The sequence below is a fragment of the Podarcis gaigeae genome (genome assembly GCF_964106915.1).
Source record: "Podarcis gaigeae genome assembly, chromosome: 4".
NCBI classification, from domain to species: Eukaryota; Metazoa; Chordata; class Lepidosauria; order Squamata; family Lacertidae; genus Podarcis; species Podarcis gaigeae.
Window position 1 is genome coordinate 66,746,729 of NC_139677.1, and position 24,298 is coordinate 66,771,026.

Below are 24,298 nucleotides of genomic sequence, written 5' to 3' on the forward strand. Positions count from 1 at the left end.
CAATGTCCTTGACACATGCACAACATCCCACTGATGCTCTCTCCCCATTTTGCCCTTAGAGTGCTATCAGAAGCCGCTCTGCCAGCTCACACCTCACTGAGCTTAATGGGCCTTATGCCAGCCAAATGCTTAAGCATCCACTGTGCATAATACTTTGCTGTATCCAAGTGAGATATGCCCACACATGCCCCGTTCCGTCCCTGCCATTACAGAAGTTTACAAAGCAAGCTATCATGAGCAAAACTGAAGTGAGAGCACACAGCATTTGTCAACACTTGCTGCAATCTACCATTAAGTCAGATTACTGGAATACCAGCTTTCCTCTAACTGTTACATGGATACAAACCGTAATATTGCCTTTCAAGTTGCATTTGAGGGGGAAATGGTTTTAGGTACTCTATACAGATTCAAGACTTGAAATTTGAATGCAATTCAGATTCTGAAACAGAGGAGGTAAATTCAAAATAAGACTCCAGAAACTCAGCACTATCTACCTGTTGACACTCTTCATAGTTTAAATGTTTTAAAAACAGTTCTTTTCTTCCTTCATTAGCTTTCCCTACCCCCTTTTTCATGTTTCCATTTAGACTGTAAGCTTGCAGGTATAGTTTTGTGGTTAATTCTGTGTTTTGCACCATTTTGGGGTTCTTGTTTTCCTCTTCACCACATAGACCCCCTTCTACTTTGCATTCTCCACCGAGAACATTAGTTACAGCAAGCAGGGCCACCTCTCTCACTCTCCCAGGACTCTAGCAAGAGCAGATATAAGAGTAAGGTAAAGGTAAAGGGACCCCTGACCATTAGGTCCAGTCGTGACCGACTATGGGGTTGCGGCGCTCATCTCGCTCTATAGGCCGAGGGAGCCAGCATTTGTCTGCAGACAGCTTCCGGGTCATGTGGCCAGCATGACTAAGCCGCTTCTGGCGAACCAGAGCAGCGCACAGAAACGCCGTTTACCTTCCCACCAGAGCAGTACCTATTTATCTACTTGCACTTTTTGGCGTGCTTTGGAACTGCTGGGTTCGCAGGAGCAAGGACCGGGCATCGGGAGCTCACCCCATCGCGGGGATTCAAACCACCGACCTTCTGATCAGCAAGTCCTAGGCTCTGTGGTTTAACCCACAGCGCCACCCGCGTCCCCAGATATAAGAGTAGGAATGATACAGTCCAGAAAGGGGGCAGATAAAAGAGAAGAGATTGGCTTGACCACTACTGGCTTTTGCCACACCCATGTCTGGCATGCACACCCTGACAGATTGCAGCCCTTGACATTGACAACAAAAGGTTTTGCACTTCTGTTATAAATAGAGTACCAAGACCAATTTTAAATATGCAAGTTAGTGCCTCATATGATGGCAATTCAGACAGAATGTTCACTTCTTTGGGACCAGTTCATATGACAGTTTTGTTCTACGCAAGCAGTCTCAACCATCCGCAGCAAGTATTCATGTGAAGAGTGTTCATCTGGGTCCTTATGGATACGCAGTTAACAGCAATTCCACCTACCGAGATAACAGGAATTGTTCCACCTGGATCTGTCAACTCTCACACTACGTTGGGACTGCTGACATATATAAAAAGGGCGTTTAATTGAGATGGTCCTTTGAAGCACGGCTCTCAAAGAACATGCACTACTGGACTGCACTGCAGCAGCAAAAGTTTCTAAAGGTGGCCTAAGCAGAGAATAACAGAAGAGGTGCAGGTGAAGGAGGATGGAAAGAATGTCACATAGCAATAAATCCTTCCGTGGCACAGAGTTGTCATTCCCAGTTATGAGCATGCTTCAGTATTAAGATCTAGTCAAAAACTCAAGTTTGACAGGCGGGCAAATAATACTTCACTACCATTTCTCTACTACTTCTTCCTTCACACTGTTCACCTCCCATTGTCTCAAAGAGAAAAGAAGTGAGGAGGCTAGCCTACTTCCCCAAACCTGACCATGCTACTTGCTCCCCCAAAATCCTTCAAGAAGTAAAAGGGGTTAAGGGGCATTTTAGACATTCGTATATCCATCAGTTATTCCTCCTCTTGAACCTGTCTCCTAAAGGAGGCTTAGAAGACAGAGGAAGCAGCAGAATCCTATTGCAGACACAAATATTACCCTAGAACTGCTTCAGGAAAGGTATCAGGCATTGTTCCTCCTGTTCAGGAAGGCTAAGTCACTAATGCCAAAGACTCTGGTGGCATCTTCCCCCCCACCTCCCATGTAAAGCTGACTTGCATCCACTGCTCCCCAAGCACCTTGCAAGGGCACTCCTCTACCCAGTAATAACAATCCCAGTTACACGTTTAACTCCTTTGTTTTGGTTAGTGTGCTATCATAACCAGTCTCTGGCAAATTGCCATCTGGTAGAGCAGGACCAAGATGGCAATAGGATGAGTTTCTCCTACCACACCATTTGAGCATCCCGACAAATACTCAGCTTCAGCAAGAGCTTATTCCTTGAACACCAACTAAGTAGTAGTCAGACATGTTTAGAGTCACATGCCTGTCAAGTGTGTCAATAGTGGCTGAATAACATGGCTTGTCATCTTTCAAACTCTACCCTACATTGCAGCCCATTTACTTTGCCTCAGAGAAGTCTACCTTTACAGTACGTTCATTCTTAAAATATGATAAACCACCACAAAATATTAATTTTCTCTTCGTGGAAACTCAGCACTGTGTTGTGATCACAGAGTCCTACTACAAAGCTGACTGTGAAAACCCCAAAATTAGAACCGTCAGCCAATCCTGGCCATTTACTGCATTTCAGCGCAGATTCACACCTCCAAGATAGCATTCCCTGTTCAAACAAGCAGCTCTCAATTATTTCCTCATTCTCAGCTCTAAAGAACTATGCAATCTCTTTAGACTCACTCACAATACCATTTTCATTTTATAAAAGTGTCTAACATTGCAGTAAACTGTAAATCAAACCTGAGCTTCAATGATTCACAGAACCTGAAGTTCATTTGTATTGGGAAATCTACCCTTTATCTGCTGCCAAAACATAAGAACAGCTATCTATATTCATGCAATAACTTGTGCCAAAATGCGCCCCCAAGATTTGGTGGCCTCTATCTTACGCCATCCCAGAAACATGAGCAGTTTTACTCTTGCCTTCCTATATAGTATTCCTCATTTTTTCTCCAAATTACGAAGATTCTTCCATGGAGAAACACATTATTAAAACCTCCCACTTTACTGAAACAGTACAGGGCCAGTTAATGTTGCAGATTGTGCAAATGAGCAGCAAGCACAAGAAAAGAAACCCGATACACAGATCAGGTGGACAACGCACAGGTTAATTTCCTTTTGTCCACAATGAATATTAAAACATGCATCAAGAAGAGTAAAACTGAGAGTACATGGTTAGACTAGTTCAAGTCCCAGATCACAACAATGATGGCAATGCACAGAGTGGCATTTCTCCCCCCAGACACAAGGGTGCTAAATTTCATGCAGCAAGCCAAGTATTATCAGAAAAATGTGATCCTCTTTAGATTTTCAGATGTTTTCAGCATAGGCACTGTGAGAAGGTCGAAGACAAAATTCAATTTCAACTTAGTATTGGGTGAACCAATAGTGTAAGTAAATCCATTGATTATAATTAAACCTAGTACATTCTCCATCAAATATCTTCCCGCCTCACACACCATACCCTGTATCTGCTTTCCTTGATTATTAGCACTTTGCATCCTATATCCGCAACACATTTTTGAACAGTTCTTCACTTGCCAGATGTGCATAAAAGTTGTTTAATATCTTTGGATTTCATATTTCATGATTTTGAGGAAAGTAAATAATATTTTATTGGCTTTAGACTTGTCTATGTTTTGCATGAGTCTTTATTCCAATACATAGTTTTAGAAGAGATATGCTCTCCACATCCACATCCATCATTTCTCATTCATTAGCATTTTCCCAACTTCTTATTTAACAAACTGCCTCAGCTGCTTTCACTATAGCAATATGAAACTATTAAGGGCACTGTGTCCTTGGAGATATTAGCATGGAGTCACACTGGCATTTTATTTAATTTAAATCAATAATCAACTGAACCCACAAGGGCTCAGCAAAGATAGTGTTTAAGACAAACAATTATATCAACAAAGATATAGGAAATACAGAAAATTATATACCGCTAAATTAAGAATTTTTCCCCCTCTGTGGGAGTTCCAAGTACTTTTTGCAAACCACTTTGATGTGGTGGTGGTTGATTTTTACAATCAAGCAGTGTATACATTTTATGAATGAATGAATGAATGAATACTATTCCATAAGAAGCTGTTTTACTAGATGAGACCAAAATTCCTTTGAGACCAAAATTCCACTACCTCCAATACTGGTGAGCTATATATTTCCAGAAACTCACAGACAGAGAATGGAGATAATTGTCTTCTCTTGCTTGCACCAGCATCTAATACTCAAAGAAGCACACACCCTCTCAGAGTAATGGCTCTCTCAAGGCTAACAGCCATTAAGAGGCCAATCCTTCATAAATGTGTTTAATTTTCTAAAGCCATGTAAGCTAGTAGCCATTGCTGCATCTCATGGGAGAAAACATATTTTGTTAAATACTCGTGGAAGTACTTTTGGCAAGTGTTTCAATTCAACTTCAACTGGCAACCCCAAGATTACAGAATAGAAGAAGAACACTATCCATCATCTTGCCAACACAATTTTGTAAACCTCCATCATGTCCAACCATCTACAACACAGTCCAGAAAAAGGAGTCTAAAACACTTTAACCACTCTACAAATTTGTAGGCATTCTTTTTTTGAATGCTTCAGAATAGTAAACAGTATCCAAAAGTGGCACCATAGACAGCAGTCAGCCACCAACAATTCTCTCTACGCTCTTAGTATTCAAGCTCATCTTGTGAACTGTACATTCAAAAGTGTATTTGTTGCTCAAATGAGATAGGGCTATTTTATCCCCTTCATGTGCATAAATAAATTCTATAATTTGCAGCCTCAATATATATATTTTAAATATCAAAACAGAAATCCCGTGTGCATTCTGCTCAGACAGTTGTTACAAGCAGCAAGAAGGGACTACATCAATTTATCTGAAGTATGGATTTCACCTGTGTTTGGGAGGTTAGGGGAGGGGTAGTACTTCTGGTGGGGGACATGTCATGCTCCTTCTGAAGTTCACCTTGGGTCCCCACGCTGCGCACAGCTCTCAGCTGGGGCTCCTAGAAGCTGTCAGCATGCAACAGTGGCCACACCCCAGGAAATGGTTTCAACTGGCTAGCTGATGGGCAGCTGATAGGTTTCAAACCCTCTGCGAGTTAGAAACTTCCCCTGCATGTGAAGACAAGCTCCGGCAGACTGAGCAGACAAGAGCGATAATGGGTGCAATGGCCAAGAGGGCGGTTTCTGCGTGTGCTGTAGAGGGAAGTGAAGGGCTGATGGGGTTCATCAACCTGGGAAGACAGCCCATCTAGGAGAAGGAAAACTCTGATCCTAAACCTCTGCTGGTTTGCGAGATATTTCAGGAGAAGAAAAGGCTACACAAATCCCCAGTTGAATCCCTAAGGTGGTTGGACGGCACCTTGTACATCTCCTCCTGGCAACCCCTGCAGCCAAGCTGGTGCCAAACATGTTGCTCTGCTCTCCACACATCAGAGTGGCCAAGAAAGGGGGTATTGTTGTCTGGGTAGCCCAGGACCTCCATACACCCTGCCTAGGCTTGCACCCCAGGGAGATCACATCGGTGCTGCTAACCCAGTGGTTTGACTCTACCCCTGGAGGCATACTCCATTCCCTCTTGAGACAGATGGATGCCAACAACAGCAATGGTCAATAATGGGAAATAATTAGTGTGAAAAATATCTGCACCATCCACCTGGATGCAATCACTTTGCAGAGCCTTAAATTCTTCTGAAATTTAGGAACAGAGGAGAAGAGCAAGAGCATGCAAAAAGTGGTTGATCTCAGTGAAGCAAGGCCACACTGATCTCTCTTTTCATACCAAGCTGGGCAAACCCTACTCTTAAAAGTGCTGGATGACAGAGCAGAATTGTTTTTATTCTTTACCACAGAGGAATGAGGCAAATGTAATATCAGGTTGCTGGCAGTTGGAAAAGAACAGGTAACTCAGCACATATTAATTTCACCCTTTAATCCTTTCAAGCATCAGGACTTCCCCATATCTTTCCTCTGCATACTCATTTCTAGTATTGATCAGTGAAATAGCATATCTAATGGGCAAAGCCCTTTACACTCACTCTCTCGCTTTGACTTTTTACCGTAATTGCATTGCAAAGAACACTGTTTCATGAGGTTCATGATTACAAGCAGACAAGCAACTAATTACTGGAAGCCTTTAACTGCAGGGTTTTGAATTAAACCTTGATTCAAATTACTAACTGTTGTAGCATCAAAGAAATCAAACAGCTGGAAATGCAAGCCATTGCAAACAATGGACATGAAATGAAGCTCTCTGAAAGATCCCTAATGCTAGCCAGGAACTGGAGATTAGACAGAAAAAGCAATGCAAGAACTTCTGAGGCATGGAAGACAAATATTGATTACCTGGGGATTTTGAATGTTGATTGGGAATGTTCTTGCTGTGGTACAACATGAGTCACCTGCTTTCCCTCAAGCCCTTTCCCACCAAAAGAAAGAAGCAGTTTTTTAATTAAATGGAACAGTTATCTTAATTAGGACTGGAAAGGCTGACATTTGCTCAGGTTACAGATCAAATACACACAACGTGCATAAGTACTTGCAAGGTGGCTTTCCACGTGGTTTGGCAAAAAACAGACCTACTTGTGGGTATTTAATTTTTTTCCTGCAGTTCTCATGCTGTTAAAGGGTAAACTAAAGACTGAAGCACTCATGCTCAGAATGCAATGCCACATGCCATCAGCAGGTTCAGCCACCTTCCCAAAACACGTACCTCAACTGTTTCCCTATGAAACCATAGTTAGAAGACACGCTCTGTTGAAGGCAGAAATAGCAACGCGTTTCCTTGTACACTTACTTGGTTTGGTAAATATATAACTACGGTAGGTAATTACCCCGATAGCAGGAAAGACCTTTGGTCATGTCCCCTATACATGCCATACCAAACCTCTGCAAATATATCAGCAAATTATTTCCCTAAACTTCAACCTTGATAGACACAAGGCCTAACTAAATATGCTTGACATTTTCTGATACAGGCAACCTCACATTTACACGTGTTCCGAGGCACTGCACGCATCAGTGAAATTGTGTATTTTTGAAACACAAAAAACCCCTAAAAACACCCTGTTCCACCCCTGCCCTACCCCTTTTTGTGGACATTTTGGTGACTTTTTGCATCACTTTCAGGTTCGGTGCAATGCATGCATGCACGGTCGTGCACATAATTGAACGCGCATAAATAGCAGGTTGCCTATACCCTATTCACTCATATGAGGGAGACAGCATCAAACTCCCAACAAACCTGCCTCTCATTACCACTGTACAATCATGCAAAAATGAGAGAAAGAATTTTAAAAATATTTGTCTAGTGCCTTCTCTCTGTAGCCAGCGTTAACACAAGGGCAATTTAAAACAAGTGATCTTCCATCAGAATTATGGGCAGTGAAAAGGTTAAAAAAAAAAAAGAGCAAAGGACCCCTGGACAGTTAAAACCAATCAATGGTTACCATGGGGTTGCGGCGCTCATCTCACTTTCAGGCTGAGGGAGCAGATGTTTGTCCACAGACAGCTTTCTGGGTTATGTGGCCAGCATAACTAAACCGCTTCTGGCGCAAAGGAACACTGTGATGGAAACAAGAGTGCATGGAAATGCTGTTTACCTTCCTGCCACAGAGATACCTATTTATCTACTTGCACTGGTGTGCTTTCAAACTGCTAGGTTGGCAGAAGCTGGGAGCTCACGCCGTCGTGTGGATTTGAACCGCTGACCTTCTGATCAGCAAGCCCAAGAGGCTCAGTGGTTTAGACCACAGTGCCACCTACGTCTCTACTGGGCAGTACCACATGCACAACTGAATGCTGGAACTAGCATTTTTATTATCACACTATATGTGATGACACCCAGGTCTGTTCACATCAGGACTAGTCTTATCTTTAGATCAAGAGGGACACACAGATTAAGGAAGAATGAACCTTCCTATACCTGCAATTTACCTGCCTGTAGTCTCTTCCCTCTACCACCTCCGCCTTGTGATTCTCACATAGCCCCTCTCACTTCCACTATTGGAGGCCAGCTGGGGGAGTGAAATGGGGAGGGGGAAATAAACTGCAAGGAAGTAAGTTTAGCACTCAGATATGCACGTGGCCCCTTTTCTCTAAAAAGGCAACAAACCATTGGGTCCAACACCATTACTTTTTATTTTATTTGGACAAACTTGGGTCAACAAGCAAGTCTGCCACAAAACTAGTACATGTACACAGCCCTAGGCCATGAAGGGCAGATCTGTCTTCTTTGAACTAAACGGACAGGAACACCAGGTCCACTAAATATTTTAAGTTAAGGAATTATTTAAACCATTCATTTCATCTTAGAGGAGCGGGCTGGAGACATGAAAAATGGTGTGTCCAAATTATAATAAATCCAATATTTTGCATATGAAAATACCAAGAACTTCTGATTTGATGAAGATCTAAGGACTGAAGAAATGATTTTAGATAACGAATAATCCTTAAGAGAAATGGTTCTTCGATTATGCACCCCAAGGCCTGCATTCCCATTACCCTCTGCTTAAGCCAATAAAATTATTGTAAACCTTGACATGTTAAACACTGAAGCTTTTCTATAAAACTTTACTGCGTTGTATAACCGATATCTTATAGGTTAATTACAGAAGCTCTGAAATATCTTTTCTTTAAGCTGTGATGCACTAGCAGTCTCATTTAAAAATCCCTCTACATTCTATATTTTCTAGGTTTTTTCACTCTCTCACACATGGTTCTTATTTTAAAATGTGTTGTTCTGAAGTGCTCCAAACACTAGAGCCCAAAAGCCAAGTATGGAACACTCCTAGTCTAGCACCGGAAAACACACCAGGGCAGCTGTTCCACAGAGTCTACAAACTTTTAGCAATTATAGATGTGCCATGCATTAATTAGTATAGTATATTCAGAACTCAAATTAACAACACTAAAATTAGTGCCAGAACACTTCTGAACACCAGAACACCTCTGAATACCAGAGCACACACACTCACTCTCACACCCCCCCAATGCATGCAAAACTCTTTAATGCTAGTTCTTTAATGCTGCAAAGCTATGTGGGCAAATTTCAGCAGAAGCATTAAACTAGGTGTCATAGAAAGAACTAGGAAGTGAAATCAACTGCTGGACGCGCTGGCATGGCAGCTTCCAAAATCAAAGAAGTGAATAAAATATACTGACAGAAACTGTGAAAGGTTTAATCTAAGCACCGTATATGAACAATGTAAGAAGACGCCTTTCCCCCAAATCATTAAAAGTACCAAAGCTTTAGGCAGAGAAGTTCACAATGATTTAATGAACTCACACCTTAAAGGGCAGCCGCTAAAGCCAGCCATCCTATCCCCCCAAAGGTGACCATTCTCTATTCATGAGAAGACTAGACAGAACGCTAGACCTCCCGCTACATTAAGGAAGGAACTGGACACAGAGTTTAGTTACCTCTGCTATGACAGAGAGATGAAGAAGAATACAAGAGTGGATCTGTTTCCAGTCTTTTAACACCCGCTTATAAAGTGGAGATTAAAGCTGCATTAATGTTTTTTGAGGATATAAGAGGAATATGGCACTGGGGAGGAGGGGGTCTCATTTTTGGTCACGGAGTAGGGCTGCCTCCTCCAGAGAAATCACTTGGGACTCCAAAAGTGTGCCGGGTCGCTTCACTGGAGAGCTGGGTCCTGCACGGGTATTGGGGGGGGGGGGAGAGACCTCCAAGCATGGGCAGAGTGCCTTCGTCCACTAACAATTTGCGCGGGTATATTTTTCCAGGCTTCAAAGGGTCACAACATGGCTCTCGAGCAAACAACCCTACAGTTCAACCCTTGATGATTTGATTTTAAAAAGGACAAAGAAAGACAAAAAAAACAACAACCCAGGCACTGCTCATATCCCGCAACAGAGCTACATGCGAATAAGGAACGCCGCGTATCCAAAAGCCAGGTCAGGTCAGGATCCCCACCACCCGGGACGCGCTAACATCGCCCTCACACCGTCTAGTGTCTCCCTCCCTTGCTCTCGCCCCCCACCCCCACTCGCACATCCCACCCCTCTTTTTCCCACCCACGCCTCTCTCTCCCCAAAGGACTCACCAAATAGCGACAGGAGCAGCAGCAGAAGGGGCGCGTCCTCCCCACGGTGCCCCATGCCTCTGCGTCCAGAATTGGGGGCGGGCAAGAAGCGCGCCGAGAGCCAGCCAGCCGGAGCCCCCCCAAGTCGGTCAGCGAGCCAGCAGACCCTCAGCTAAAGTGGAGCCTCCAACAGGGGGTGGGGCCACAAAGCAATAACCCGAGCGCGAGGCAGAGCAGCGAGCAGCCCTCGCCCGCCTGTTCCCCGCTGGCTGGCTGGCTGGCTTGCCCTGGGAGCCGGCAGGAGCGAGGGAGCCGCCCGCCTCAGTCTCCGCCGTCCCCCTCCTCAGCCCGGCCGCGCAGCCAACCACAGGGACAAACTTTCCCTGCCCCCGCCCCGCTCCCCCTCCCACAGGTGCCGAGGGAAGGCCGGCCCGGCCCCCACCCCCTTAAAGGGGAGGAGGAGGAGGAGGAGAAGCGGCTGCGCTCCCCGCCCGCCCGCCGGCAGCGGCTGCTTGTCCTCCGACGGCGCTGCCGAGGGATTCCCCGCGCCGCCTCAGCCCGGTCGAGGGAAGCCATCCACTAGTTCCATTGCATTGAACAACCAAGCAAGCTCCGCACCTCGCTCGGCACGCCCCGCACCCGGCGCGCGCTCGCCGTCGGTGCGCGGCGCTCGCCGCCAAATCCCGCCCCTTCCACTCTCAGTCTCGGCGCTGGGATCCCGAAAGGGGGAACAAAGTGCCGGCAACTAGAAAGCGAAGCCCTTCAAACCAGGCGGGAAGAAGAAAGAAGGCGGGAAGGGAGGGAGGGAGCAAGTTGGCCGCTCAGGCGGATAAAGCGCGCAAAGGGGAAAATCGAGTAGCCCGAAATAGTCCCACACGTTGGAAGTGAGAAAGGTGAAGGGGCCTGTCAGCGTCGTGCGGAGGGTTTTACGGCTCGCAGCGCAATCTTAAAGTATCTTTACTTCGGAGTCAGACTGGCCGGGTTTTGCTCCCAAGGAAACGTGGGTTAGGTTTGCAGCCTTTGGCTTCGTACGCACGCTCGTTTGCAAAGTAAATTCAGTTGAAATGTAGGGGGAAAGGAAGTCCGATGGGAGATCGGGGACGTCTTTGGGCGCACGAGTCCCGTCCCCCGTCCCCCTGCTTCTCCGCTTCAGGGGCCGTGTTTGGGCAATATGGGATTATGGGACACGCTGGGGATTACTGGTCAGAAAGGCAGACTCCACGGGAAGCACATCCCCCTTGAGAAAGGGAGGTTTCTCGGCGCCACCTGCTTCCCAGACGCAGCAAGAACGGCGAAAGGCCCTCCGCACCTTTTGCTCTAACGGCTTTAAATCCCTTCCCCTGGCGAAGGAGGCCGGAAAACTATAAAACTGATTTCTTCACAGCAAGACACACACCTATCAGGGAAAGGGGGGGGGGGCTTGATCACATAGGTGTTGGCATCCGACAGTCTCGAGAGACAATGGAGTGCGCCTCCAGGGGCGAAGTCAAACCGCTGCGTTAGTAGCACCAAAGTGGCCTCCCGGGATGCAAGAAACCTCTTCGATTTTTAAAGGCAATCCTTTCCTCAAATCACAAACATGCCTGGCAATATTTCAGTGGTGCTTTATGTTATCTCTTATAGTATCCTTCTGGGCTGGCTTCCTGGGTTATGATCTGGAAAGATGGGACTGGTCGTCTTATTAGGTGGTGCTGGGTTAATGCTATTCTGTCCCATGGTCACCAGCCACCAGGAATGCTGAGAAGTTCTGTCTTGTCCCCATTTCTGTTTAATTCCTACATTGGAATTCAATGTCAACCATTCCTTGCTGGTTAAGTGTGGATAGTGTAATTATACAATGAAGTCAGTAGGTGGCACTAGACTTTGATACAGTGGTACCTCGGGTTACATACACTTCAGGTTACAGACTCCGCTAACCCAGAAATACTACCTCAGATTAAGAACTTTGCTTCAGGATGAGAACAGAAATCGTGCTCCGGCGGCGCGGCAGCAGCAGGAGGCCCTATTAGCTAAAGTGGTGCTTCAGGTTAAGAACAGTTTCAGGTTAAGAACAGACCTCCAGAACGAATTAAGTACTTAACCCAAGGTACCACTGTACAGCGTATGGGTGGAATCAGGAGGATCCCAATGCTGTTCTTTGTTTGGACAGAGACAATAAAGTTATTGTCTAGTTTCTTTACTAGTGTGGCCTCTAAGCCTTCTATGACATTCTCTATGTCTTTTTTAAAAATGAAACCGAAGTGTTAATCTACAAGTGTTATCAATGTAATGGACAAAATGTCACTCCATTTAAGGAAAGTCAATTCTATTACCACCACATCTTCACAGGCCTTCCAAAACACCTCCAGTATCATGAACATTAACAACCACTGGGAATGATAATCCACAATAAGGTACTTTTTACAACTAAAAGCTAGAGTCATTGCTCTTTCTATTTGAATGAGAAGGTAGGCTATGAACCCTCAAGAGGAATTTATGAAAACAGACCCAGAGCCAATATATGTTAAGAGTATGTCTTCTATTGTGTGATACTGTGCTTTCCTTTGTTGTAAAATATATTGCTATAATAACTGCCTTTTGCAATGCTCTTCAGCTGTTTAGATATTGATCTCCTCTTACTACACAATAAATGAGAGTTGTAGGTTTTGGCCTACAGTCTCAAACATTCTTGAATTCTAGGCGAGGCTATTTGCTTTTCAGATCAGGCAACTGATGCTGTTGATTTAATTACTGTGGGTGGTTGTTTGCTGTTTGAGTTTCATTTTTAATCCACAGGTTTGATGAAGGAAAGGTATGCTGGTTTAACACCACCTGGGGTCATCTGGAAAATAATTGTTACTGCTTCCTTGTTTCCCTGAACTGCTGTAAAAATACAAACCACAGCCCAAAAAAGAATTCAATTTCAATATATTTCTGTTTTCCAGGGCATTTATGTGGCAAAACCTGCATGCTACTGCCTACATGTGAGCTGAGGTAGCCTTTAGAAGATAAAAATGGAGGCACATACATTTAAAAGATGGATCTCAATGCATATAATTAAGGAGGTGAGATCTCTCTATGTGTGTAGCAAGCATTGGTGGGCCATTTCTAACTTAATTTCATTTTTGCCATCCTGGTGCCCTCCAGATGTTTTGAACTACAGCTCCAGCCAACATGGCCATAGAAGGCTTCTCTACCTGGTTATTTCGAGGGTAAGAATTTATTGTGGGGGCAGGATGTTCTAAAACTTTTAAAATTACAGTTCCCTGAACCTGACACAACTATCACAGGAAGGGAGTCTGAGGAACTGAGACAAACAGTGGTGAAAAGAAGTGTAGTTCTAGACCGCAATGACAAAATAGAAACAGACTAATCACCAAGTCCAGATAGTATCCACCTGAGAGTTCTTAAAGAATTCAAGTGTAAAACTGCTGGTTTTCGAACAATAAAAAAATAACTTGTCCCTAAAACTAGCCTCCATACCTGAGGATAGAAAAGTGGCCAATGTAAGTCCGATTTTTAAAAAGGTATCCGGCGATGGGATCCTGAAAATTGCAGGCAGCTTAGGAAAACAAATGGGCTGGCTAAGACTGATGGGAGCTATTTTCCAAAACTTATGGACAGTACCAGGTTGGTGAGGACTGCTGCTTTATGTGGTTACTTCATGGGTGAGAGTTTGGGTGTGTAATTCTAATACAGTGAAACCTTGGTTCTCGAGCGCCTTGGTACTCGAACATTTCAGTTCCCGAATGCCGAAAACCCAGAAGTAAGTGTTCTGATTTTTGAATCTTTTCCAGAAGCCGAATGTCCAATGTGGCTGTCGGCTATTGTTTCCAGGGCACCTGCACCAAACAGAAGCCGTGCCTTGGTTTTCGAACATTTCAGAAGTCAAACGGACTTCTGGAACGGATTACGTTTGAGAACCAAGGCATGTCTTAAATGTACTGGTATCTTGATATGTGGTGGGAAAGCATATGGAATTTACATCCAGATAGGAATGTGCCAATCCCCTTTGAGAAATTGTGTTGCTCCTATTTAAATTGTTTTCCTGGTTTCACTTGGATGTTCTGCCTGCGGCGGAATCTCTGAATTCACTTCCAATGTGACTTCATGGAAATACAATTACAACCTAGGACATTGGAAATCACTATCTCTCACACACCAATCCCAGAAGTGTCATTTTGGGGGGGCGTCAAGTCAAGACAGTCCAATATTTAATTTTAATTTTAATTCAAAAGGAATCCCAGCTGTCCTGAAAATACAAAGTTTGTGAACATATCAGGAACTTGCTCTTTATTCTCAGTCTCAACTTTCTATGCTAGAGTGGCCAACAAGGAGCCCTACAGATATTGCTGGACAACAACTCCCATCAGCCATGACCATTGGCCATGCCAACTGGGGTTGATGGGAATTGGAGTCCAAAAGCATCTGGAGAGCATATTAGCTATTCCTGCTTTCTACACAGTGCTCAGCTCAGCAGCTCCCTCCATCGCAAAGGTTGGCTCTCATTGCACAGCAAGCAACGTTGTGTCACTGGCTGCTGAATCCTAAGCAAGAGGGATGTACCTCCCTTTGTTAATTAGCCATAACTTCAACAGCAGTCTATATTTTGCCTGATCATCCCCGAGTAATGTTAGAGCTTTGTCACACCACTCTTCTGGATGGTAGTAGTTCTTGCTCAGCCCTCCCACTCCTGCCCAAGCAAATGCTGTTTCTTTCATCAAAACTCTGTGCCCTTCTCTGCAAACTGGCTAACACATACTCCTTCCGCAGAACAGCTATTCTTCTCTACCTGCAGCAGAACACCAATTTCACAGAAAACAAAACTTTTGCTCTATTGCTGCATCAGTTCCTGACCAGCCAGCACTACCAACATCTTTTTATTATTATTACTAGTAGTAGTAATAAAGGGGGGGGGAGGACTTGGGTAACTACCAACTGATGAGCTTGGCATTGATACCAAGAAACATCCTAGAACAGATAATTTGGTATGTCTGTGAACACTTGGAAAAGGATACTATGATTACTAAGACCCAACATGTATTTCTCAAAAACAAGTCATGCCAGACAAACCTCTCTCTTTTATATATAGAGAGAGAGAGAGTTACAAGCTTGGTGGATCAGGGGAATGCTGTGGGCATAGTGTATCTTGATTTCATAAGGCTTTTGAGAAAGTCCCCCATGATATTCTTGTGAGGAAGCTGGTAAAATGTAGGTTGGACAAGGTGGATTTGTAGCCACCCAATATGATCAAAAAGTCAGAAAATCAAGCCTTATGAGGAATACTTGAAGGAGCTAGGGATGTTTCACCTGGAAAAGAGGAGTTCAAATATTTGAATGGTTGTCACATGGAAGATGGAGCAAACTTGTTTTTTCCTGCTCTGGAGGGTAGGATAGCTTCAATAGCTTCAAGTTACAAGAAATAGCTTCAAGTTACAAGAAAGGAGATTCCGACTAAACCTCAGGAAGAACTTTCTGACAGTAAGAGCTGTTCAACAGTCATTGGAGGTTTTTAAGTTGGATGGCCATCTGTCATGCATGCTTTAGTTGGGATTCCTGCATTGCAGAGGGTTGGACTAGATGACCCTTGGGGTCCCTTCCAACTCTACAATTCTATGATTCTATAGTAGTAGCAGAAATTGTTTGCCGCTTTCCACAAATAAGCCTCAAATCCATAAAACACACAAATCTTTTCATCATCAGAAAAAGTTGCCCCAAAAGGTAATCTGAGCTACTATTAGATATATTCAGAGTTCATAGATATGTAGCTGTAAAACAGAGGTACTTTATAGCTACAACACAATGGCACTGCACTCAGTTTACACAAAAGTCAATTACTTTTCCAGATACTAAACAGTGAAAAATCAAGCCTATTGTGTTTTTCCCCTCTCTCTTTATTTGAAAGATGCTGAAATCAGAGGCTGTTTCACAGATCATGCAGATATAGCTAGTGAAGGGACGGGATTTCTTTTGCAGTTTTGCTCCTTTTTGCATGCTTCAAGTCCTCCATTTGCATGTTGCTTATTCTTGCCTTATTTTTGATGGACTGATACACCGATTGATTTAGGCCATTTCCCCCACAATTTCCATTTTGTAGCAATTTAAGCTTTCATCTGAGGTGTCAGATTTAAGTCAAAGACTTCCTAAAAAAACCATAAAGCAGTCAAGTACCTTTTCCCATTAAAAAAAACCCACCATATTTATTTATGAGGTTCACAGTAAATGTGTGATCAATGGTTTGTTTCAATGGGGAGTATCCAATTTGACTTTCATGTATGATAGTTAGATACTGTTTTATTGTTTTGTTGCTGCTGCAGCAGATTTATTTAGTTACATTTCCACGAGCACCTCTGTTAATTGCTGGCCCAAAGAAATCTCCCGTTTTCTGCAGCAGGATAATGAGTTACTTCAGGCATAACTCAGGAGAGTGTCCAGAATAAAGAATTAGCTGAAAGGATATGTGTGTGCACTCACAGTTTATGACCCTGAAATTTAGATATAAACGGGGTCCCCAAAGCACTTCCCAGAGAAACATGAGACCCACACACCTAAGTTTTCTTTGGATGCAGGCCTGGCCACAGCTGTCAGCCAGGTTGGGCACTGACTGAGGGCTCCAGGGGCTTGGAGTGGCCCAATTCTGGTCCAGCCTGGCAGCTTCATCATTTACCTTCCTCTGGATGCTTTTCAGTAGTGGGCAGCAGTGCCACTTTGGAACAGCAGCCAAGCTCAACTCCTATCTGCGGTGGCCTCCCAACATTCTAAGGTGACCCAAATGTGATGCCCTGTCCCTTTAGATCTATGACATGTATCCTGCTCCTAATGAACCCTGACATAGCATTCACCTTGATCCTAAGATCTCTTTCCTTGTCATTCACTGTCAGTTCAGACCCTATTAGCATTTATGTGCAATTATTATAGCAAGGTTCCTGAACGTGTCCAACTGGCTGAACTATCTAAGGAGGAATGAGCCATATTTAAATCACAGCCAGACAATTTCTTGTGTTACTATTACCTCCATGGAAATTAATCGAGTACATGCAACATCTTCCCAGATTGTGTGCTTGCAAAAGGAAGAACACTTCTATCACACTTCATATATTTTTATATATTTACTTCCTTACTATATTTATTTATATAAGGCCACCCAATAACACTGCTCTTCAGGCACATCACAAACAGAAAATGCTAAAATGCAGTTAAAATAAGAATGGCATAAAATTGCAACTTAAAAATGTGCAGCAGAAAGAAAAATAAAACCAGATAACTGAAAAACTAGGCAGCACATAAATACTGGCTGAAAATGGTAAATCATGGCTTAAACAAAGGCTGAGAGAATAAAAAGGCTTTCTTGGTGTGGGAATGGTGATAATGAACACAGCAGATAAGCTACTCTGGGGAGGACATTTCATAAACAGGGTGTCACTGGTTAAAAGGCCTTTTCCCAAAAAGCCAGCCATCTCCCTTCACTTGGTGGGGCACCCAAATCAAGGCATCTAAACACGGTACTTCAAAAATCCCGGTCCCAAGCTGTTTAGAACTTTAACAGTTAAAATCTTGACTTGAAATTATAAATGGATTGGAGACCGGTGCAGTAGGTAAAGCAAAGGAATGAAATTATTAACTCATCACGTCAGCAGTTTTAATGCTCAATTTTGTATCGCCTATGTTTCTAGCCTATTCTCAAAGGCAACCCTGCATACTTGCCTGGACTACTGGCTTGTGGCACTGCCCTTGAAGACTGCCTAGAAACTGCACTTAGTGCATAATGTGGCTGCTAGGTTGGTGAATGGGGCAGCCCAAAGCAAGCATCTGTTGCCATTCCTGAAAATGCTACACTGGCTGCCAGCCAAGTACTGGGCCCAATTCAAGGTGCAGGTAAAGGTAAAGAGACCCCTGACCATTAGGTCCAGTTGTGACCAACTTTGGGGTTGTGGTGCTCATCTTGCTTTGTTGGCTGAGGGAGCCGGCATACAGCTTCCAGGTCGTGTGGCCAGCATGACTAAGCCACTTCTGGCAAACCAGAGCAGCACACGGAAACGCCGTTTACCTTCCCGCCGGAGTGGTACCTATTTATCTACTTGCACTTTGACATGCTTTCGAACTGCTAAGTTGGCAAGAGCAGGGACCGAGCAATGGGAGCTCACCCTGTCGCGGGGATTCGAACCGCCAACCTTCAGATCAGCAAGTCCTAGGCTCTGTGGTTTAACCCACAGCGCCACCCGTGTCCCAAGGTGCTAGTACTAGTATACAAAGTTCTAAATGACTTGGGGCCCAGCTACATAAAAAGCTTCCCCAATACTGACCATCTCATGCACTAAATCAACAGAGGAAGCCCTCCATGGTGAAGTGTGTCTGCCTCCCTCATTATTAACATTCAAGAGGAATTTAAAAACATTCCTGTTCACACAGGTATCTGATGGTTGAATGATACTGACCCTGGAAACCTTGAAATTATTGGCTATAGGTGTGCGTGATTGGTTTTTTTTTTTTAATGTTCTTCGATTTATTTTATTTTATTTTATTTTTTGCTATTTTGTTGTTTGCAATCCCTCCCAGAGGAGGAGCAGAAAAGAATTTTTTAATAATAATAATAATAACAATAACCACATTGCCATAATTTCTTACGTGCAGATTGATTTCCATGTAGGGAATTGTTATTATTAAGAAGCTGCTGCCATGCATCACAAGAACTGTGCTCCTAAGTTGCAAAGTGCCCAGAGCAGCACAGAGGGTAAGTCTGGATGATTATTATGCTGCCATCACAAAACTTCTCCTTTATACTCCGGCAGCCCTGGGGACCTGGGGGAAAGGAGTGGGCAAAGTTTATTAGAATCTGTGAACAGCCCACTGACTTTGCAAAGCCAGCCTAAAGCTCCTTTGAAGCATAAATCAAGAGAAAAGACGGCCTCTTAAGAGGATGGATGTTGAACTTGGAATAACGAAATATTTATTTAAAGATTCAGCCTCGCTGCAGAAAATAAAAGAGGACATAAACACTGAACACTCTATACGCACTGTCTCTAGCAAAGCAGATACTTTCAGCTAGGTTGTCACTCCTTTAATTTATGTCCAAGTAGTTACATTCTCACACTAAAAAGTCATGGGTATTTTTTTTGTGTCCCTGAAAGCAAGACAGATGCTAATGCCAATATGGATCTGCCACACTGACTGGGCCAACTTTTCCGCTTTTCCGCTTGAAATGGCTTTAAAGTATAGATCAGATTTACTTCTAGACTCCTGCTGCTGTTTTGCATTTTATAACTGATGTTTGCTCAGACATTTTCCCAGGTTAATGACCCCAGCTTTGCAAAATGTAAGCCCTCCTGTAGACAGCCACCCTAGCATGAGTTGGAAAGCTGCAAGGAATTGATTTTTCATGCCTGTGGCCTTCATTCCCCAAAACTGGATAAGCTCCTATAAGGAGAAAAAAGAAATGAGGTTCACTTTTATATTGCAAATATCATCAGAGTATCTGGGAGAAGCAGGGCCAGCCCTACCATTAAGCAGAGTGAGAAAGCTGCCTCAGGCAACAGACGCTGCAGGGTGGGAAGTAATGCCAAGGTGTCAGAAGACAGAGCTATGGGTGCCATGTGACCTGCTCTGTGCCCCTAACCTAGCCTACCACCTTCAGCTGTGGTCAATGACTCTGTCCCATTTCCATTGCTGAAGGACAATTCCACAACCAATCTTGCCAGCTTCTGCACATGAAATTGGTGGTGAAGTAGGGAAAAATCTTGCCCTTCACCTCAGACAACAAAATGCCTTGGACATCCCCAAGGAGAGGATTTCCACAAACATGCCAGAGACTAAAGATTTGCATTTAAAAGACCAATGCCAGGCACTGGTCCACAGCCTGTTAGATCTCAAACAACTTTATAAAAGTGTATGCACTGTAGTTTCATATATCTTACAAAAACAAGATATTTTAAACTGAGGTGACTTACAGATTTGTCATATTAATGTGTGAAGCTCCCCTCAGAGACAAAGGCCAGGTAAGCTGCCAAGTAAAACAATTTGCAAGTTCCCTCTCTCCAGGGCGGCCCATCCTGTTTAGCTGTCTGTATGGAAAGATTTCTCTGGGGCTCAATCCTGCTCAAATGTCCTCATTCCTCCTGAGAGTCATGATATGCAGTGAGATGATCTTGGGCCGTGAGTTCCACATTATTCTTCCAGAATGCCACCTCCAGTGGGTTTATCATTCTTATCAACTCTGGTTGTTTTGCCCAATGTTTGGGGTGGGGTCATATCACTAGGCTCCCTAATGGCCTCTTGCTCTGGGAAGTCTCTGTGGCAAACACAGGCCCTTTGTTGTCATCAAACAAAGAAGAGTCCACTCAACAGGGTCTTGCTTGGTTCTGATAGCTACCCTCTTTCTTCATGCTGGAGCTGTCCATACAATCATTCCTGATAAGGAAGCTACAAAAGTGTAAAGAGAGCTCTTGATCTAGGGAGCTGGACAACTCCAGTGTGCCTTGTCAACACTTATCTAGCACCCACGTTCATGTATGCAAGCCCAGATCTTGCACCTGTATATTCTGCACCCAAGTCTGATATTTTCTCTCTCTCTCTTAGACTGCTTCAGTTCTGAGGCTGATCCTAAATATGCCTACCTGGAACAACCAATGTTGAGTTCATTGTGAATTACTTCCTAGAAAGCTAGTGTTATGAGGTGGGTCTTTTTGGGGGGGTGTGGAAGTAGGCTGTATGAAAGATCCTTCTAACCCCTGGATCCCGCAAACGTTCAAATATAAGCCAGGCTACTTCCCGATTTTGAGACGATCGCCTGGGTGACAGGCCATTATGGAGAACAAAGAAAGATGCTTTGTGTGAGAGCATACCTCTGTGTAAGGTGGAGCTCCTCCCTCAACAGATAAAGCGGAGTTTAGAGTAGAGTTTGCAGTGATGTGAGCTAGAAGCAATGCAGCAATCTGGAGAGAGAGAGCAACACTTGAGGGCAGCGTTTGATTTCCCTGGTTAAGTGGCTAGGACCTCTGGAATTTCATACCGCTTGGAGACTGAGGTGGCATGCAACCATACATATGGCAACTCTAATTCCATGTGTATGTGTTTTTTTTCTCTTTGCATTCCCCAGTTGTGATTTAGCAAGCATTACCTGATACAGAAATGCACTGCTATGCCTTTTTAAATGGGAAACGTAGGAAGCTGTCTTGGTTCCCCTAGCTCAGTATTGTGTCTCCATTTACCAACACTATTTCTCCAGGGGTCTTTCCCAACCATGCCCAGAGATGCTGGAGATTAGACCTAGGACTTTTGCATGCAAAGCAGAACCTCTACTGCTGAGCTGTAACCCATCTCCGAATATGTCATTGTTTTTATACTGCCAGTTCTGTGAAGAATTTAGTGATTCGTTTAGGTAAGAGGCCAGTAGGACAGAAAGAGGCACAGTAAAGACCATGCAAGGAACTAACAGCTTGCCGTCATCATAGCTAAGCTTGTCATCATTATAGACATGGAGCATTCAAACATATCTCTACTGAACTGTCCAAGATAAGGCTATCTTGGCATTTGATGAAAAGAGTGAAGGAATCCTGTGGTTTTTCTTGCCGAGAATTTGCTTGGCCTGTTAATGTGAATGAAAAATGCATTCAGATGGACTCCAATAAATGATGTGTGGTATATTACAGAGACACTTTCCCAGAGGTATCCAGGTCATGGAATAAAAATACATTTATAGGAAACTACCCATTGAAAATGGCCAGTTACATTGTTTAGCCAGAGACTGAAGCTCCTATCATTCACAGCTGTAATTTACTAAACCAGATTTATGCCCACAGTGAGGATGTATATCTATGTGTGTATATACACATAACTGCATTTGGTAATGTAGGGTGCATTTTGTTGTGTATGTCATAAGCCACACTGAAAAGACTTTCTCTTTAAAAGTAGGTTATAAATCTATTATATAAGTGCACAAGGAGGGAAGAAAAACCCTCACAAATTCAGGACAATGAATAAGGAACTAAAGAGTTATTAAGGATTAGAATATCATGGTGCCAAGTTTCTGAAATGCAGTCTAGAACTGGAATATGTGATATGTGCACTAGCCACTAACTGGATTTTTTCTGTGCTCTCCCACAAAATTTCTGTGTGTGTACACACACACACACACACACACACACACACACGAGTGCTAATAGCAGTTGTTTAATAAAAATAGCTATCCTATCAGATAGGATATCATTTCACAACAAGCAGCTTTGCCTTTGGAGCAAGAATATTGGGCTAACTTGAATTAAACAAGAATTCATAGATACCACCACAGTCTGAGCTGACCAAAGAAGCACCTTTATCAGGCTCAGGGAACAAATGGAATGCCTTTTAACCACGCTACTCTGGTTTGCCAGAAGCAGCTTAGTCATGCTGGCCATATGATCCGGAAGCTGTACGCCGGCTCCCTCGGCCAATAAAGCGAGATGAGCGCCGCAAGCCCAGAGTCGTCCGTGACTAGACCTAATGGTCAGGGGTCCCTTTACTTTAATCCAAACGAAGCATAATTTTTAAATTTCAGGACATGTAAGAAGAGCTAGTAATTCACAATGAAGGTGAAGGAACTAGGTGCTTAAATATTATTATATTATATTATATTTACATTTATATTATATACGTAATTGAATTTAAGTCCAGTGGTTAATGAACATAACAAGCAGCCATTGTGCACATTTCCCCAGGCCTCCTGGATAATGTGCACATAATCTGTCCATGAAGGGGAAGTTTGCACATTTTCCCAACCAGCCATCAAGAACGTGCATATATTGAGAGAATTATGTACATTCTCAGGTCATTGTGCATAATCTCCAACAGACCTTGGGATATTTGCATATCTCATTTGAATTTTATATGTCCTCCAGCCATTGTACAGAATCTCTTATCACGTCTTGGGAAATGCCCTTTTCTTACCTGTGTTTTGTACATCCTTCTGGTAATAGTCACATTCTCAGGCCATTATTCCATCTCCAAGAAACATGCCTTCCTCCCTCAGCATCTCTAGTTCAGATTTGTGCAATCTTTACACACAGAGAGAGAGCTGGGCTGCTTCTGTCCCACAGTGTGATATTCCAGGGGCCACAACATACCTCGCCACTTATCAGCAGGAGAAAGGGGGGAAACTTCTTTCTGCAGTCCTGCTTCTTTTTCAGAACTCTTAGCTGTTCCCCAGTCAGCTGATCAGCACAAGGGGAAATGCACCTTCTCCATGGCCTGTTTGGTATTGACAGGAAATGTGCACACTTCTCTCTTCATGGATAAATGATGTGCACATTCTCCATGAGGCCTGGGGAATGTGCACAATGATTGATTGTTCTACACACTGACTGCTCAATTTCTCCTTAACGTATAAACACACATGCTTAATAATTTATTTTTAAAAATGTATGTATCTACCACCCACTCACAGAAAACATCAAGACGGAGTAGAACTCTATATGCAAAAACCATAAAACATAAGCTACGTAAGAACAATACAAAGTGATCATAAAAATGAGTGCCTCATCTTGAAAAAGATGGGAACAACTTGAATAGGCCTGTCAGGATAACATATAATCAAAAGACAACTGAAAGTTAGCAGCAAGGGTGCCTGCCAACCTCTGCTGAAATATATTTATATTTATAAATATGAAACAACTCAAGGACCTGCTTGCACTGTGGGGAGAAGGAGGAGAAGTTACCACGTAATATGAAAAGTGTGTCAGCAGGAGTTCCCCATAGAACCACCGTATGATCCAATCAGGGAGAGTGTCAAGCTGTCACTTGTTTCCCGCACTGAGGGACCAGCTCCAAGCTGTCTCACCATGCAATTTTATGGGGTGATTGTGACATTGATACGCAATTATCCGAAAAGAGGGGCACTGTTTGAAAGCACCCTAATAGAGCTTATTGCACACACCCCTGACGGTTCCCTTAAGTACAGTGACAGAATCTCAACCAAGAAGTTTGCCCTGTTCATTGTCATTCTCCCTCCCTCTTTTTGGGATGACAAGTTAGATAGTTATCCGCCTGGCAGGAAAATGGGTCAGATCGTCTTCATTATTCATTGCCAATGGGCGTGTAATAACAAGCCACCACAGGATGCCTT

The 24,298-nt window shown here is 43.6% G+C and overlaps 1 protein-coding gene across 3 annotated transcripts in view; it reads right to left on the bottom strand.

Moving 5' to 3' along the window:
- Positions 1 to 10,991, bottom strand: part of PTGFRN (prostaglandin F2 receptor inhibitor) — a 79,846-nt gene extending 68,855 nt beyond the window's left edge. The window contains exon 1 of one of the 3 annotated variants that reach the window (XR_014563573.1): positions 10,249 to 10,382. Coding sequence is in view for 2 of the 3 variants with exons in the window: in XM_083736393.1 (XP_083592519.1) it covers positions 10,249 to 10,303 (55 nt within the window). In the remaining variant the exon portion in view is untranslated. Of the gene's footprint in view, positions 1 to 10,248 lie in introns of all 3 variants that reach the window. The other 2 variants (XM_083736393.1, XM_083736394.1) reach the window with 2 other exon arrangements.
- Between the last annotated feature and the right edge of the window lie 13,307 nt (positions 10,992 to 24,298).